Source organism: Rhyacophila brunnea, unplaced genomic scaffold (genome assembly GCF_057557595.1).
Source record: "Rhyacophila brunnea isolate RB1 unplaced genomic scaffold, BYU_Rbru_1.0 scaffold_12, whole genome shotgun sequence".
Classification (NCBI taxonomy): Eukaryota; Metazoa; Arthropoda; class Insecta; order Trichoptera; family Rhyacophilidae; genus Rhyacophila; species Rhyacophila brunnea.
The window spans coordinates 9,237,261-9,257,417 of NW_028232774.1; the positions used below are offsets into that span (position 1 = coordinate 9,237,261).

Sequence of the window (20,157 nt, forward strand, 5' to 3'; positions counted from 1 at the left end):
TCAAAAGTGTTCTTATACCCCAGTATGCATTGGGTGTTTGATTACAATGATTACACATTGGATATTGGCTAATAAATGATACTGGTAATATGACACCTCATGTTGAAATTATTGTATGTATTAAGAATATCTAATAATCTTTCATTATTATTATCCTACAGCTTTGCCCGTTTTTGCGAGCGATTGTGTGCCTTATTCGTCACGTCCGATGGGTTCAAACGCCAAACACACTAATTGAATGTTCGAAATTCAAATAGGTCATATAGAGTATGAAAGGAAGGGTTTTCCGAATTTAAGTTATCTTGCGATATAATATTGATGTTTCTCTAAAGCTTTCCGGCACATACGTCACATTATTGACAATATGGGTATTTATTTTTTCACAATGTTTGCAACACTCGAACCGACTAAACAAAGATGGCCGCTTTAAATTTAAAATGCGTTTTAACCGATATATACAATCAATTTTCACAAACTAATCATAATAAGATTGATCGATAAACATATTAGAACTGATTTATTTAAATTTTTATAAATTAAGTTCTCTGTTTATGTTAAGTTTCTACACCTCTGACGGAAATCAAGTCTTTTGACACTATACATTTATTACGCTATGTATACTAACATACGGTATTTCAATTGACTGACCACATATTTACTTATGAGATGCATTCGAGTGACTGTAAGTTGAAGTGAGCACAATTTTATATAACTTAACACAGTCACAAAAAAATCACTTTTAAAAAAAAGGTAACATCCGTCATTATTTGTTGTTTATGTAAAAAACGACAGGTGATATTATTTACGTCTCCTAATGATTTAAAAATGCACAGCACTATATAATAACTCACATTTATAACAAGCACCCATAGATAACTATAAATATTCAAATAAACAATAACATTTATACGAATTCCGATTAAAACTGATCATTTCATTGAAACGCGGGCGTACGACATATCACGATACCAAGGAAAATTTTAAAATATGATGTCACTTTTGTTTTTTTTTTTTGTAAGGCTGTTGAATCAATTTTTATTTTGAACCAATGAAACTTATATACATTTAATTAGCTCATTATAACCCAAAAATATTTAAAAGGTATCAACCAGTGTTTCCAACTAACATTTTCAAAGTTCAGTAGATTTTTTGATTTTTTCTTCAAAATACCATTGATTGACAAAAATGTATGAAATTCAACGATTGTGTTTGGTGAAAGCGTGCATATTGACATAATCTCACAAGTGTCTTTTAAAAAATCATGTAAAAAGTGACTTTTGTTCATCACAAATATCATTATTTCTTCTTTTCCTGACAACAATTTCAGTAGATCTAATGAAATTCCAGTAGACATGGCAACACTGACTATGCGATCAACCCAGTGTTGCCAAGTCAAAATTTAAAAATTCAGTAGATAGACATGGCAACACTGACTATGCGATCAACCCAGCAGTGTTGCCATGTCTACTGAAATTTGCCAATATACTGAATTTATGATTTTTTTTCGAAATTCAAGAAATCTACTGATATTTGTGTTTCTCCATAATTGTAAATTAACTGATGATTCTTTCAATAATAAACTTGAAATGATTTACGCATGACCTTTTTTGATGTTATACACTTCTAAATTGACATAAAAAGCATTGTAACTCTACCCAAGAGCGCCATTTTACCCATTAATATCATCATTGTTTACAGTAAATTAATATTATTAGTTATTGTTATTCTTATTAGTTTATATCATATCTAATAAACCACATTTTTCAAAATCTTCTGAAATTTTAAATTTTGACTTGGCAACACTGGGTTGCAGTGTTGCCAAGTCAAAATTTAAAAATTCAGTAGATATACATGGCAACACTGACTATGCGATCAACCAGTGTTGCAAAGTCAAAATTTAAAAAAAAATCAGTAGATAGACATGGCAACACTGACTATGCGATCAACCCAGTGTTGCCAAGCCAAAATTTAAAAAAATCAGTAGATAGACATGGCGATACTGACTATGCGATCAACCCAGTGTTGCCAAGTCAAAATTTAAAATTTCAGTAGATTTTGACAAAAAATTCAGTAGATTTCATAAAATATCAGTAGATTTTGAAAAATGTGGTTTATTAGATATGATTTAAAACTAATAAGAATAACAATAACTAATATTATTAATTTTCTGTAAGCAATGATGATATTAATGGGTAAAATGGCGCTCTTGGGTAGAGTTACAATGCTTTTTATGTCAATTTAGAAGTGTATAACATCAAAAAAGGTCATGCGTAAATCATTTCAAGTTTATTATTGAAAGAATCATCAGTTAATTTACAATTATGGAGAAACACAAATATCAGTAGATTTCTTGAATTTCGAAAAAAAATCAAAAATCCAGTATATTGGCAAAAAATATCAGTTGATCTACTGAAATTTAAGTAGACATGGCAACACTGGATCAACCATAGAATATTATGTCAGAATTTAATAACGTAACATTTTTTATATGGCTGTTAAATGATAATTTTTTAAACCAATGAAACTTATAAACATTCAATTGAATTGGCTCATATAACCCAAAAATATTTAAAAGCTATTCAACAATAATTGATGTTATACATATTATTATTTAAATCATTATCAACTAGGATCAATCCACTGCTGGATGAAGGGTTCTCTAGCCTGATTCTATTCCTTTCTGTCATTTGAATTGCTGTATTTATCAAAATCGGTGATATTATATTTATCTACATATTAATATCGTCATCGTCACCATCGACCTGATCTAATCCACTGCTGGATGAAGGGTTTTCTAGCCTGATTCTATTCCTTTCTGTCATTTGAATTGCTGTATTTATCAAAATTGGTGATATTATATTTATCTACATACTCATATCGTTATCATCATCATCATCAACTAGGATCAATCCACTGCTGGATGAAGGATTCCGCAACCTCATTCTACTACTATCAGCGAAATGTCAAACTGTCTGACGTGAATAAAAAATCCATCCCGAAGAGAAAACTATGGCGCCATCTATGCATACTTAATAAAATCCAACACCGCCAAGCCGTCTGCAAGACCTAGCGAGACAGACTGGCGAGAGCCAGCTGGCTCAGCTAGTAATAAATTAATAATATACAAGGAGTTAGAAAAATACTAGTTCCATAATACAAACAAATATGGTCACTGTAAGTGGGAAAAGCTTAAAAGTCTGCCCCTTATATTTAATCAGGTGAATAGATACATCAATTTTTCCAAGAATTTATTCAACCCAAAGGTTAATACTAATGTAAATTTGATGGTTTATCCTGCAGTTATAATGTTTAACTACATTTGTCAGCTATAACATTTTGTAGAATTTGCATGCACTTTTGATAAATCGGGGAGTAAATGTATACCTGCTCTGGGCCAGACCCACTGGCCAGTTGAGCTCCCTACTAGAATCGTTCGGGCCAGAATGTCTGGCCAAGAGAGTGCAGAGTTAAAGCAGTTTTTTTTTATTGTAAGTTTTTAGATCATATGGATTGATCATATATAAAAATAGTTTGAAAGCCTTAAATATACTATAAAAGTATGCATATATTTTGTGTTACATTTCACCAAACAAAAGAATAAATTGTATGAAGTAACTAAGATTTACTAAATAAAATTAAAAATTACATTGCCACCTACATTAATAAAAATGTGGAATAACAATTAGAGAATTTGAAATTAGTTTTTGTGTTGAAAGTCATCGATTGATTCCCACTGACCTGAAAACCGGTGTACATGGGTTTTTTAATGACCACTAGTCTTTATGCGATGGTGGAATAAAATCAATCAATGCTTTTAATCTAAATTTTAGTATACTTAAAATTATATATCGGATATAGTTACTCAGTTAGACAGTTAGTTTTTGCTAAAATTATAGTGACTGAAAATGGAATCCAAAATTTCCGCCCGTATTTTTGTGAAACTACAGTATACCCCTATTTTACGTTTTTTGAGGGACTGAAAAAAATACACGCAATTGCCGGGAAAACGTGAATTCCGGGTATGTAAAAACGAGGTTATACTGTACTTTACTTGTTTTCCATTAACACAGTATACTAATTCACTCAATTTAGAAGTTCTCATTGAATCCACAACACTTGTATTAAAATTTTCTGCATCTAAATGCGTGCGTGAACAACTGCGTCGAAGGCAATGTATTTTTTAATGCTATTAAATTAGATTTAAATAAAATGACTGGCAATAAATGTCCATTTTTTTAATATTAATTGGCTTGACCGATACAACATCCGCAGTATCGGAACTCCAATCCGGTTGTTTATTGAAATACGATTGCCGATTTCGTCGTTTCACAACATTTTAACCTTGCCAATTTTGTTCCGGTCGCTGTCTTTGCGAAAAAATAGATTCTTCTGGAAAATCATCATCTGGAATATTATCAAAATTTTTTCCATTTCCCATAGCAGTGATATTTCAAAGCCGTAATTTTCAACTGGCCTTCCAGAGAAAATAAATGTTTGCTTAAAAACAAATCTGCCCTTTTTTGTTTCATTTTTGTTGTTTAATTAAATTTTCATTTTTGAATGTCAATTTGTTTGAATCCAAAAAATAACTGTACATTTGAGGTAGTGCAGGAAAGATCGCAACTATTGCCATATAGCGGGTATCATGATTCCTGTCCATAATGGTATTTTTTTAGAACAAATACTCTTCGAACAAATGGTCTTCAATGGTATTTCCATACCAGGAAGCCAATATAAATTATTATCCCGGTTTATTTGTTTATTACAATCAGTATTATCACTTTTAACATTATTGAAAAAATTTTCAAACCATTCGCACTCATCTTCTATATTTTCAACATTAACATTATCATCAGTATAAAAATAATATTTTTCGGATAGACCAGTGTTTAGAGATCTTTATTCCGAGAATTCCATTACATAAGCATACACACCCCCAAAAATTTATACGCAAATTGAATCCGAAATAAAAATAAAAAATTGTCACAACACTAAGTCACCCAATATAAATTTTATTTCAATCTAAAAACATAGCAAATATAACACTTTTTGACAATATTGTGTTCATGTATCAAATAGGTGGTGGCATTAGCGTTGTTGGTAGAGCAGCCGCCCGGGGAAGGTTCCGGTGCAGCGTCTGAAAAGAATTAGTCGTCTATTTATTGCGTGTTTGATACGGAGCATGGACCGACGGGTTATTGGACAAATTGCTCAAAATATCATCCATCATTAATATTTTTGGAACCCCATATATGGAGTGGTAAAAGGTTATTTACTATAAAAAAACTAAAGAGAAAAATTACGTTATTTTACTTTCAACTTAGCTTTTGTCGATGATTTCATACAATTAATGAATCTTTGGAAAATTTTACTGAGCTAATTTTTTTTTTTACTCGAGTGCACTTTTTATTAGAAGTGGTACCTACATAAAAATAAACCAAAACCAAACACAACTTACTGTAACCTTATAAGAGTTATGTATCAACTTCGAATAAATACTGTACAGTGCGACAAACTTATCTAAAGAATTGATGGGGGAGAATCTGACATACGAATGACGAAATCAAAATGGTGTCCATATGGTAGTTCGTAGTTCCATTTTTGACCATTCTTCGGATAAGTTTGTAGAACTGTTCATCTACAGTGTTACGTATTTAGAAAATCGGTGACAGTTTTTTTTTTTATGTCAATTAACACGATCAATCGCAGAACAATAAGTATAATATGAGATATAAAATAAAAGAGTAAGTGATGGTCCCAATAACAGGCGGACGCAGTAAGCATAATTACATCAAATTGGCAAAAACTATTAAAAATAATTGTGTTACATAAGATGATACGCAATATATTAAGAAAAAAAAACAGTCCAATTACAAGGAGTGGTAAATTTTGGAGCAACTTAATTTTGAAAGAGGCAAGAGAACCAAACATATCCACTCCATCACAGTGGATGATTGATAGTTCTAATTAGGGAATCCAATCCCGAGCCAAAATTTTGATCCTGGGATTTTGGGATTACAATTTGACTATATGTTGCGCCAAATGTGTGAAATTTGCATATTACATAAAATCGGCAAAATTTTCATATTTCAAATTTGCCTATTTCATGAAAAATGCAACCCCGTTGCCTTATTCATGAATTAGGCAAAATATCTGCCGAGGGCGTGATTCGGCAGTAATTTTTCTGCCTAGTTCATGCATTGGGCAAATTAGATAGTAGCGCTACGGTGGTGTTTTTTGTAACTAAACCAAATGTGTCAAATGCTCGTGCATTGGTCAAAATAGAGCTCCGGTAGTGTTTTTTGCAACTAATCAAACTAACCAAATGTGTCAAACATCATTTATTATATAAAAATATACCAATCAATAACTACAATGACGTTCATATCCTTTTACTATGCCCAAAAAAAATCTAGAATTATAATATGATAACGGAAGAATTTTATTAAAAGATATTTTCGCGATTTGATTCGTGCTTGGGTATCAATCGTGCAATGGTCGATTGTTTGTTTGTGATAGTTTGTTGACACTTGATAGCTAACCTCAAAATGGACATTCAGTTGAATTCAGAATTAAAAAACCTAACCTAATAATAATAATATTATATTATTTCCAATTATAACTTATAAAACCATCCGTATTAAATTTACTTTTTCTAGTCATGTTGACAGTTCAAGAATTCAATACCCTGCCAAATTCACGCACTCTGCAGATAAATTGCCTAATTCATGAATAATGCAAGCCCGTTGCCTTATTCATGAATTAGGCAAAATATTGCCGATTTCGTGTAATACGCAATTTCACACATTCGGTGTAACATATATACAAATAACGTTGAATAAAATCAGTCAAAAATGTCTTTCTTTTGACCATGTCCAATCCTAGTAGAATCATATGGGCCTCCACAGGGTGGAGGTTTGTATTAACAGATTTTATTTTTAGGAGAAATGGACGTCAGCCACTTGCTCAACCTATTGGGTCCATACTCATACACAAATTGAAAAACAATATGTGTACTTGCCAGACCCAGGATTCGAGCCTGGGACCCTCGACACTATAGACCGGCGCTTGAGCCATGCGGCCATCGTGGGTGTGTCGCAGATGAGACGAGTTTAAATATGTGAGTCGGCAGTATATTATGATCATGATTGATCGCTGAAAAAACATTAAAAATAGTCTGAGACGGGTTTATGAGATGAAACTTAACACACCTTGCATTTATTATACCCAGCTCTGCATTTTTCGTCTTCATCTGAAATGATATTACATATATTCTATTAATTATGTAATCATTTATCTCTTAGTAATGAGTGATGGCCTACGATTGCGTCCTTGTGAAATATGAAAAGCAACAGTAGACACGATTTTGAATTCTTACGAGACCATGGGTATCATCCAGTGGCGAAGGGTGGCGGTAGGCTGTGGAGATCTGATATTACTAATTATTTGTTTTCATTGAACTAATAATACAAATTACAGATTGTATTGCTTAGTTTTTGAAATTCAATTAAACCTTGCCTAGACCAAGCAATAATATGTAGTAATGGTAGACTGTGTAGATCCAACGAAAATAATACACACTTTGTCAGTTAGACTTATATTTTGTTTTCACTAACTAACTTTTCATTTGCCAGAGCCATAGAATGTTTGTACGACTTTTATGCGTTGTCCAGTGAAGAAATGGTTCATTGTGTTAAATGGTAGACTTTCAACTGGCGATATATCAAAAAAATCGGTGTGTACTTATGTACGTGCGTTAGAAGTTATACTTTTTTGGCGTAACAAAACAAAAACAAAACTTGTGATAAACTAGATTCTTTGACTAGCTTTAAATTATCTTGTTAAATTACACACTCTAGAAAAAGGACTGCTTATTGGAATGCCGTTGGTTTATTTCTATACACTTTAACTTATATTACTAACTGACGTTTAATCGTTTGTTTACGTAAGGAATTGCAAATGGCCGACAATAATAAATTTGCTGCCTAGGCAACGGAACAATTCTAAACTATAATATTATACTGTATAATCGTCACGATTGCAGTATCATACTGTGGCGTAAAGGTAGTGCGTTCGGCTGATAACCGAACAATCGGTGTTTTTTTCGTGTGAAAAAATAAATTATGTGTTACATGTCACACGCCAAAAATACACTGATCTGATTTCCCAAACGCGCCAAAAGAAGTATAACTTCAAAAAATAACATTTTGTGTTGACAATAAGTACAATACGTATAATAAAATTCACAAACATTCCGAGATTTTAACAATTGCTATTTATTCATGGATATGTTTGTATTAAATTCAATGAGAAAATTAAAACATACATTCATAAAATCCGGCGTAGAAACAAGTGCGTACCTGCACGTCAGCGGCGTCTAACTGGTTTAATAAACAGATTTATTATTTTTCTGATGTTAAGATTGCATATGGCAGCAAAAAATAGCTATTTATTATCTGTGAGAATTCGGTGATCCCCCTGTGACATGTGCAGGTACATACACGTCACTAACATACTGATTTTGTATATATACCAATTTTACAGATTTTGATTCGATAAAAAAATCATTATGATTATTAGGATTATGTTTATTAATCCCTGAATCATCTGAAATATTACATTGTTTTGTTATCGCTGTTTTCAACAAATTATAAATTCAATAGGTTAGTACAATGGTCGGCAAACTCATTATTCAACAGAGCCAAATATCAACAGTACAACGATTGAGATTTCTTTAGAGAGCCAATTTTTTTAAACTTAAACTATATAGGTAGGTACACTGTTTATTAACTTAATGAACCATAATAAAAGTTTTAAGCCTTAATTAAACTATAGCTATACTGAAGAAAACTCGATTTCATACCTAATAATGATCTTATTTATTGATAAGAATTTAATAATTGTAAGTAAGGTATCCATAAAATTAAATCATTACAATGACTGACACACTTAATGTGAACAAAAGCCTTGCATCCCATCCCTTGACAAATTTGGGTAAGTCAGGTTTGTATGTTGTTGTTTTTAATTTTAGGCACGATTCCAGGCATCAATTTACTCTTGATAAGGCTCATGCTTGAAAAATATTGTTAGCATGAATATGTAGAACCGAAATAGGAAAGAACAGCAAACGCTATATGAGTCAGGAATACTATTCCAGGTGTTAAAAATCATCATGTCTTCCTTATCCAGGTCTTTTAAAACAGTTCTCCAATATTTCCATATCAGCACAAAGACGTTCAAATTTAGAGCTCCATAATTCTTTGTTTTTTAAACCCAGCAATTGCATTTCAAAGTTGTCAATATCAACATTAAAGAGAGAAAAAATAATTCTCATACAGTAGTATTAATAGGTTTTTTAGGCTAACATCACTTTGATGTTTCTGTATTCCTGAAACCGGTTAAGAAAAGCTTCCCTCATATTTAAAATTATTGTTTTGAAATAGCACATGACAATATCAAAATCTTGAGCAAAGGGGATAATTTGTTTTCGAATGAAATAACTTCTTCTAACATTTAAAAAATTGTAGTTTATGAGCTGGTTTAGGTGAGATGTAACGTCTACCATGAAATATTTTTTTGCATCAGCTGATCATCCCTTATTTCTGGATAGTGAACACCCTTCTCAAGGAGAAATGTTTTGATTTCTGTTAATAAGAAAGCGAAACGTTTTTTTTTGATAATCAGCGTACTTTGTTATGCGGCAGAAGATCTGCATACTCACTCTCCATTTCAACTTAAAAATCTTTAAATTGGCAATGATTAAGAGCTTTAGCTAATGAAGTTGATAATCTTAATCACAAATTCCATAACTTTGAATTTTTTTTTTTGAAATGTCTGCGCTCAAAGCACTTCTTGATGAATAATGCAATGGTAAGCAAGTATCTCGTGATTATTTTTTTCTTTCAAAACATTAACAAACCCTTTTCTTACGCTGGCTATACTTTTTGCCCTGTTTGTTGAAATTGACGTAATTTTAACGAGGTAAATATGATGTTTCTCCATGCACTCAATTACAAAATTATGCAATATCCTCTCCAAGTATTTGACCTTTGAGTGGCAATAATCCTAAAAGTTTTTCTTTAGGACCTGTATATGAAATAAGTCATACAAATTTGTGGTGTATCATTTATGTCACAAGACTCCTCAACTGCTATTGATATAGCTGAAACCAATTTAAGATATTCCATTTGCTGGTTGGTTATATTCGAAGACATTTTGACTGTTCCACCTTTCACTGTTTTAGTCCGTATGTGGTCATTAAATTTGTTGAAGAGCCACACTGAAGGGGCCAAAGAGCCACATGCGGCTCGCGAGCCGCGGTTTGCCGACCACTGGGTTAGTATATACCAATTTTACAGATTTTGATTCGATAAAAAAATCATTATGATTATTAGGATTATGTTTATTAATCCCTGAATCATCTGAAATATTACATTGTTTTGTTATCGCTGTTTTCAACAAATTATAAATTCAATAGGTTAGTATAAAACACTCATTTAGAACATTTTGTAATGATTGAAGATTTTATCATAATTATATTATACTAGAGGTTTTATGATTATAATTAAATATATTTATTTTGACACCTTATTAACATTATATATTATTATTGAAGCCTGTTCATGACACGTGTTAACACTTTGCTTAAATCTCAATGAGTTGAAAGTAATAACAAATATTAGTGTGAAAACTATTGTGTGGACTGGATTTTTAGGTGAAAGAGAGAACGAATAGCTGATGCTCTCTATTTCTTATAGAGTTATCAGGGGGAACAGATTAACACCGCCAACAATGGCAGTTTGTAAGAGTGATCCAAGAAATATTGAAATGTTTTATACCATCAAATCATGTATCACGTCTCGGCGTTCCTCTTCGCGTTCAAGTGCACGCTTCTGAAATATTACAATGTTTTGTGTTTGTTACAATGCTTCTACAATGTTTCAACAAAATATAAATTCAAGAGGTTAGAACATTTTGTGATGATTTTAGTTTTATTCATGATTATATTACACTGTAGGATAGGAGTTTTATTATTTTTTAAGAAAAGTAATAAGTACTGTATAATAATGTATGATGCTTTCATCATTATATATCTTATAACAATAATGCAATACTCCTCTAAAACACTAAGTAAGCAATAAAAAAGTAAAGGAAACTGGAAAATTTTGTCTTAATAGTAACTTAAACGCCTTCTCTTGAACAATTAAAAAAAAACCGACATTCACGTGTATACCTTCACATCTTTGCTTAAAATTCAATGAGTTGAAGAGAAGAAAAAATAATACAGTGTAAAAACTATTCTTTGTGGACTGGATTTTTAGATGAACAAGAGAATGAATGAGCTCTTATTTTCTTATACAGTTATCAGGGACACACAGATTAATACCGCCAACAATAGCAAAGTTTGAAAGAGTGAACCAAGAAATATTGAAATGTTTCATACCTTCAAAGCATGTAGCTCATCTCGGCGTTCCTCTTCGCGTTGCTGTGCACGTATTATTGCAAGCTTTTCTGTTATCTGTTTTTAACAAATATGAAAATCAAATGGTTGGTATAACACTCATTTAGAACATTTTGTTATGATTTAAGATTTATTCATAATAATTAATATATCAAGGGTTTACTGACATCAGCAAAGTCAGTTTTTGGTGTTTTCCAGTTTTAAATGCCAAAATGTATAAAATAGTAACATATTAAGTCATATTATGTGTGATTTTGGTATTATTTTTAAAAAAATATATTACTTAGTTTAATTTTTTATATTCCAATCTAATCACTAATATAATAATTATAACAATTGCACTTTCATTATTTATTATTTTTTTATAATTATATTGCATTGAAGTTGCGATTTTTAAAATAGTTATTGATAGAGTGCACACATTGACTGCTGACTTTAGCACATTTAATTTTTTTTTTTTTTTTTTTTTTTTTTTCGACCATGTCCGATCCTGATAGGATCATATGGGCCTCCACAGAGTGGAAGTTTGTATTGACAGATTTTTTGTTTTTTACGAGAAATGGATGTCAGCCACTTGCTCAACCTATTAGGTCCATACCCTGACACATACAAATTGAAAAACAATATGTGTACTTGCCAGACCCAGGATTCGAACCTGGGACCCACAGCTTTATAGTCCAACGCTTATGCCGCGCGGCCACCGTGGGCGTAGCGTAGGAGCGTACATTTAAATAGCATGCTAATTATATCGAATGGCCACCTGATCGTTACGCGCTAGGCGCGTCTTTAGCGCCCAACGTATTAATTAGTCAACAGTCACATTTAAATTACATTTTTTTTTTTAAATATACATACAACTTATGAATATAATCTTCTGATTTGTATGCCAAAAAGGTTATTCTTTATAATGTAGAAAAATCTTTTTAAATCATTAAAAACTCTACGTGATGCTTTGAAAAACAGAGTCCTTTTTGAGATTATCTCATAACTTGTTTTAATGACTTAATGCTTTCTGTCAGCATACCCTCGATATTATACCGGAGGATTTTTGAATATAATGAAATAGTAATGAACATTATAATACAGTCGAACTTGGTTATTACGAGGAAGATGGGACCGACTGAATTTGCTCGTTATAAGCATTACTCGTTATATAACATTTTTCTATGTTCCACGTTCCATGTTCCACGTTCTATTTAAGCATAGAACATAAAAAATCTGAAAACCATCGTAAAAATCCCTGAAACAAGCATGGCATTCATAAACTACAAAAGAAGTTGTTTATTGTAATGAAGTAGTGCTGAGACGCCGGCGCTGGTAGCTACCTATTGACTTCACAAAGCTTGGATTTTTTACATGCAATTTCAACCATATGCATGGATACTTTTTCAATGTTGTCAGCAAAAACAGCAAGTAGGTACTTACTTAGACACTTAACTAGTGTCATAAACGTATTCCGATCCCGGCAGCATCGGTCTAGTTAACTGCCCGTTCGGATTTTATTGCTTAGGGCCGAAAATGTTGTTTTTAAACGATCGACACATTAACAGTTTTGCTCGGTATACCCGTGAAGTAGCTTGTTATAAAAGTGAATAAATGTAGGGAGAAAATCATAAACTAAAATGTCAACGTATGTTTCCTCATTACATCCGAGATCTCGCTATTTCCGTGATCGTAATAATCAAGTTCGACTGTATATTGTTATTGAAGCACAACAACATATCATGAAGTGATCGGGAAGAAAGGGGAATATCATCCATTTTGTAAAATTGAGATTTGAATGCCATTTGGTAGCGATTTTGAGTAGTATATGATGCCAAATGTGTACATAACATAAATGCTTTAACCCACGAAATATTTCATTTTCCAATTTTCATATACAGGGTAAACTGGGGAAAAATGAGGAATGTCGACGGTTATACAAAAAAATCATTCTGTTATCCGTCAACTTTTGAGGTTATGTTACATTGTCTAAACATTGTTCGGTAGTTATATTTTTATTGTAGCGTAGTAATAAATACACTTCCTCACAAAAATTAATAAGCAAACTACTGTAGTGTCATAGAATTTACTAAAATTTAATAGGTAGGTACCTACCATGAAATAGATTTAGGTGGTATTTTTGTATTTTATATCATGTATTATTTACTAATTTTTATAATTATTATTCATGCAAATAAATATTATTAGTTTTCTTGCTCTTTATATTTGGGAGATCGCTATATTTATTACTTTTTAAGAAAAGTAATACAAATATGGTTGCTTTTATCATTATAATAATACAGTACACTCTCAGCAATCCGCCGCTCGATTATCCGAAAACTACTATAATCCGCCGATATTTTTACTAGTTGAAAGCACAAAATCAAGCTCTATAATTGGCCGGTAGTCAATTGTCAAATTCAGTAGTCCGCCACTTACAAGTATAGAACGCAGATGAGACGGGTTTATTTTGGAAACTTCTCTTTTGTAAAACGTACATTCATCGCGAACAAAGTAATGTACCAGTGAGGAAAGTGCCCAAGGACCGCATCACAATTACGCCGTGCTCCAATTCAACCGGGACACACAGACTGAAGCTTTTGGTCATAGGGAAAGCCAGGAATCATACGCCATTCAAGAACATCTACCTCACTGAACAACTGGTTGTGTCAAGTGATTTGTTAATAAACTTAGTTTATAAACATGTATAATTTAGTAAATACTTGATTTTGATTATAAATAAAACCGTAATTTGCTAGTACAAATTTCTCAAAAAAACTATTTTTACGAAATCCCCGTTTTAATTTTTACCATATTATATTATTTTGTATGTATGCACTATAATCCGCCGCTTTCACTAATTGGACACTTGTCTGGTTTTCGGGGTGGCGGATTATTGAGAGAGTACTGTATGTCTTATAACAATTAAGTAACAGTAATCTAAAATACTAAATGAGCAATAAAAAAGTAAAGAAAACCGGAAAATTTAGTCTTGTAAACTTAAATGCTTTCCAACAATTTGAAAAAAACTGACATTCGCCCTTTGTCTCGTGGAACCTTTATATGTTAGCACTTGCTGAAATTTCAATGAGTTGAAGAGAAGAAAAAATAATACAGTGTGAAAACTATTCTGTGTACATTGGATTTTTAGATGAACACGAGAATGAATAAATGATGGTCTTTTTTTCTTACACAATTATCAGGGACACAAAGATTAATACCGCCAACAATGGCAAGGTTTGTAAGAGTGAACCAAGAAATATTGAAATGTTTCATACCACCAAAGCATGTTGCGCATCTCGATGATCCTCTTCGCGTTGCTGTGCATCTACCTGAAATATTATGATGTTTTGTGATCACTGTTTTCAAAAAATTATAAATTCAATTGGTTGGCATTAAAATATTTTGTTGCTTGATGTGAATGATTTAAGATCCCAAACATACAACATACAAGTTTCATTATAAATAATGACCAAACCAACATCAATAATATCAATATAAAAAAGGGTCTACCGTCAAATCAAACTGCACCTGCATCATTGGCTGGTTGGTATTAATAAGCATGCTTGTATTATTTTGTCGCTCAAATCTAAATATTTTTTGACCATGTCCGATCCTAACAAGATCATAATATAGGCCTCCACAGAATATACAAACAATATAAAAGTGACGGGAGATAATATCATTTCTTAACTTGCCAAAAATTGAGTGTTCAATTTTGAAAGCATCTAACCAAGAGAACCCACTTAAATTGAATAAAATAAAAATGAATCATACCACCGAACGAATGGACTCTTTGTCGTCCTCAATGAAATTTCCGGCACGTTTCCGCGAATTATTCTCCATTTTAGTGTCAAATAAGATGTCAACTCAAACTTTAAAGCAACTCACTGTAAATGTAAAGTACAGACAAAACAATAACAAAATGCTTGCTGTTGCTGTTAGTGTTACCATGTTAAAAAAAATATCTTCCGGGGCCTGAGATAATATCACGAATAATCACTGGTAACGGAGACATAAAAAAAGTATTACAATTAAATATTAATTGTGAAGTTATTGCGTGTATAAAGTACAGCTGTCATAATTTTGTCATCGTTAAACAATTATTAAAAAATAATTTACCTACTATGGAAAAGAGAAATATCAAATATGGTATTATTTTCAATAGAAAAAGCGAGCGAAGCTAAGGAACGTTCAGTGAAGTTTCCAATCGTTTGACGTTTCACAAATTGGCGCAATGCGCATGCGTAGAAAGTAATCCGGAAACAGTTTGAAATTTAACTTTTGTTTTACTGTTCCAGCATAAATCAAACAATTCTCTGACCGCCAGAAGTGGTTTGGTATAAAGCGTCAAACCACTTCTGATTTTAATTTTTTAGTTCTTTTAAAAAACTACTCAACTTCATTAAAATGGCGTTTATACATTTGTAATGTATCGTATTTATTGATTCATAAATTTTCTTATTGTCTAATATATTCATAAGAACCCACCACATAAAATAGTATAAGTATAGTCATCATTAACCATAAATTTTATACAAAACGAAAGCGTGGGTGTTTATGTAATTGTTTCAGTTCTATTACCGGACTATTATTCTGCTACTGGAAAATTACCACATGGAATGCCACCTGTCAAATTCTTGAATGTGGTGTTCATCAGAATGATTTTACACATTGAAATCGAAAGCCAATAAACTATACCTTGGGCTAAGACAAACAACACGGCAAAAAATGATTTGTAATTCTTCAGCACCCTTTTTAGTAAAATTTCTTAGATTTTAATTTCTAACACAAAAATTTCGAAACACTGATGTCAGGTTTTTTTAGAAACCCGTTCCCTATTGAAATTCTCGGTGTCCACCCGAATTCTGGAGTGGTATAGGTGATGGCTGGGGAGGGTTGACAGGGCTCTAGCCTGGGGGCCCGGGCTGTGGGGGCCGGCGTGTCGGGTTGACCAGATAAGTGAGATAAACACACATCATAAATTATCTTTAATAGCAAAAAAGTTGCCTGCGGCGCTATTGCACTTCATGACTATGAACATTTTAAATTATATAAATGTCCAATATATTTTCAGATTATTATGGGTCGATACTCGACAGCTCCATTATTAACGTAGATGTATTGAAAATCGCCAATAATTCACTGTATAAGTACCCTCAATTTGAACTAAAACACAATTTGAAAAACGTTAATGTAGTGTTTCACACTGTCTTTAATCTAAGCGGTGGATAAGGGGCCCGTCAAATACCTTAGCCCAGTGGTCGGCAAACTCATTAGTCAATAGAGCCAAATATCAACAGTACAACGATTGAGATTTCTTTTGAGAGCCAAATTTCTTAAACTGGAATTATATGCGTAGGTAGTAAGTAGGTACACTGCTTATTTACTTAATAAACTTTAGTTAAAGTTTTAAGTCCTAATTAAATTATAGGTAGGTACACTGAATAAAACTGAATATCATATTACGTAATAATGATCTTATTTATTAATAAAAATTAAATTGTAAGTCAGGTATCCATAAAATTGAATCATGACAATGACTGACAAACTCAATGTGAATAATGGCCTTGCATCTCCTTGTAAAGTTTGGGTAAGTCAGGTTCGTATGTTGTTGATTTAATTTTAAGCACGATTCCAGGTTCTCATCAATAAATCGATTTCTCAATTTATTCTTGATTTCCTCTCTTGGAAATCTTTTTACTAAAAGGGTTCAAATGGACTATATGACGATCGGGCACATATATGCTAAGAGCGTTTTAGTGTCTATGATCAAATCTATGCCATTCCGACATATTATACATACATATTGTATGAGAGCTATGACATCGTATTTACACTCTGTGACACCCTATGACACAGGACGCCAACATAAGAAACGGATTTTTCGACATATATATGACCGATCGTCATAGAGTGTATTTGAAGCATAACCACAAAACTTGCAATATTAACATTGTTGAAAGATTTTATTCAGTACATAATTAAATACAGAACTTTATTTTTCTTGACTCTTCTCCTCAGCTGCTTTCTTCCTTGCATAATCGACAGAATATTTAGCGCAAAATTACGAGTTTTTAGCTGTAGTATCTCTCTAAATTTGAATGCGCTAATTTTTCCCGACCCATAAATAAAGGTCGGTAAGCCATTTAAGTTTTGAATAAACGCGAAGTCTCGGTCTATTCAACATTACATTTACGGTTATCCTCTTCCATTTTCTTTGCTTCTTCTTTGTAGCCATGTCAAATATGGCAGAGAGCATCTGTGGCAGAGCCGCACTCAAGGGGCCAAAGAGCCACAGTTTGCCGAACACTGCCCTAGCCTGAGGGCCCGTTTCAAGATGTGGGGGCCATGGTGTAGGTCAGGGAACTCAGAAATAATGGAAACTGAAATACCCAACCGGTAAGGCTACGCAAGCAACCGATCTCGAGTAAGGTAAACCTAAACCGCGTGTTCAGAAAACGTCAGTCTAAACTTGTGCGTCAGCCTGACAACAGCTCTCAGTGCTCTCGGTTTTATGTTCATTTAAAATTGAAAATGCCAATATGTTCAGTAAAAGGTTGTAGTAGCGATACAAATATGAAAAATAAAACAAATAGTGCAACTACATTTCACAAGAATGCATATTTTTATTTTGAATATATATTTCAATATCTTCTTAACATGCATTAAAATTTAATTTACGCATGGTATTTGACGTACGCACAAACAATATTACTTGTATTTGGAAAGTGGGACGCACACCATTGTATGCATATAATACGTGTGTTTTGTCTGAATAACAGGGCCGCATTTCAGACAGGGAATATTAGATAATATTCATTATAATCAATTATAACTGTTTTCGTTTATCATAATGATTTATACAGTTGCATATGCAATATACATAGGTAAATGTGCATTTATTTACTGTCAATATTCATTTTAATCATAAAATAAAGAGATAAACACACTAATTATATATTACAAAGTTTAACGATTTCAAATATTTTGTGAATAATTAATGTTATTATACTATTGACTTTTGGCATAACAGATTTCCACGGGACCAAGTACGGCGTACGACTTGGACTTGGAACTCATCATCAAGGATGGAAGGCCAGTGCCTTACGCACTGCACCACGAGAGCCGCCGATTATGAATTTAAAAAAACAAACACATGGCTAGCTATATTATTCCAAATTTTAAAACTACGTCGACATACCTAATTTGCAATTTGACATAGCCATGATCTTTTTATAATTCCAAATAGGTACCTTGTTTTGGATAGCCATCTCAATTGAATAAATTGTGTATAATATTTTCTTATTTATGCCCGTACCGTCGTTTTTCATATTTGTATACGAAAAATGAATAGCGTGTAAATAGATCTAGAGCTTTCAACCCTGTTTTCACTGAAACCTGCTAACCGGGTAACCGCGGATATGTAAACTAACCGAAAACCGGGTAAAATTATTAGTAGGTATATGAACAACTAAAGAGACAAACAGCGAAAATAGCGTGTGAAAGCTTTTCCATAAACGTCGCGTGGTAACAAATAATCAACAACTCAGTCTTACGCTCAAGTAATAAAATCACCTGCCTAAATTACTTTATTACTTACTTACCCTTTAAATGGCTTACTTTTATTGTTATTGATATAGTGTTAGTCAAATTCCATAGAATAAATAATAACGCGGCGGTCTTTAAGGATTATACGTGGCTCAGATATCCCACGGCAAATCTGTGGAATATCGACAACTGCATTGGGTTTTTTGCTTAATCCCCTAAATTGAGTAGGTTCACGTCTTGTCGTCGCTATAGGATTTGTTTCCCGAATATCCATTTTTGTCGAAATCGACATTTTAATGCAGTTCAATTTCTTTTATTGAACTCTACCGAAATCATTTATAAAAACAATATATTTTTATCTAGGAACAGAGATATTTTTTTGAAAAACCCGAATACGCCATGTTAAGTTGCAATTACTCCGTGTTATTCTCCCGAATGTCCAACTATTCGTACCTGAATATCCAAGTTAATTTCGGTCGAAATAAATCTCGGCTGAGTTTTTATTTCCCGAATATGACTTTTAGCCAATCAAACCGCGCTGACGCCGTGCATCTTGCTCCCACATTCACGCTGTCCAGCTCTAAAACAATCACGCCCACTTTCATATTTTTCGGCCGTCCGGAGTGCTCTTTCAAAATTCGTCTTATTGATATTGTTTTTAAAGTTACTATTGTTTTAATAGTGAATTCATCAAATTTGAAGAGATCATTTATAGCTGATACATCACCAGTTTGCCCTGAACTTATAGTAAAGTTATGAAAGTGAGTATTTTAACCTAAATAACTGCATTTTGTTTTGATAAATGACACAAAATCCCAACGGTTATATGAATTCTACAGTATGACCCGGCAACTACTATGACGTAAAAATAATTATTATTTCAAATTATTATTAATCAAACATTGTTTGTCTTTATTTTACTTTTAATCTAGGTATTTCTATGAAAATGAAGGCGATGCTATTATTTATTTTTGAATGCGCTGATAGTTAATTTAATTTAATATGTATGTTAGTAACTATTTATTTGGTGAATATTATATACTTAGGATATTGGTACCTACCTAATATTAGCAGCCAATGGTAATTAATTTATACATGCTATTATTTTGTGTTGTCATTCCAATAGTAAATATATAATATTTATTTGGTGGTGTGTAATAAGT

The 20,157-nt window shown here is 32.4% G+C and overlaps 1 protein-coding gene across 2 annotated transcripts; it reads right to left on the bottom strand.

Annotated features, from left to right (window-relative positions):
* Positions 1-4,996: 4,996 nt before the first annotated feature.
* Positions 4,997-15,642, bottom strand: LOC147077743 (uncharacterized). Of its 2 annotated transcripts, XM_085960744.1 has the most exons (6): positions 15,221-15,501; positions 14,722-14,775; positions 11,444-11,518; positions 10,839-10,892; positions 7,212-7,252; positions 4,997-5,137 (listed from the first exon to the last, which is right to left on the bottom strand). In XM_085960744.1, the coding sequence occupies exons 1-6, from the start codon at positions 15,287-15,289 to the stop codon at positions 5,089-5,091; spliced, it is 342 nt and encodes a 113-aa protein (XP_085816870.1). In that variant the 5' UTR covers positions 15,290-15,501; the 3' UTR covers positions 4,997-5,088. The 2 variants fall into 2 exon arrangements, with proteins under 2 accessions (XP_085816870.1, XP_085816871.1); XM_085960745.1 differs by lacking the exon at positions 7,212-7,252 and having other exon boundaries at positions 15,221-15,642.
* Between the last annotated feature and the right edge of the window lie 4,515 nt (positions 15,643-20,157).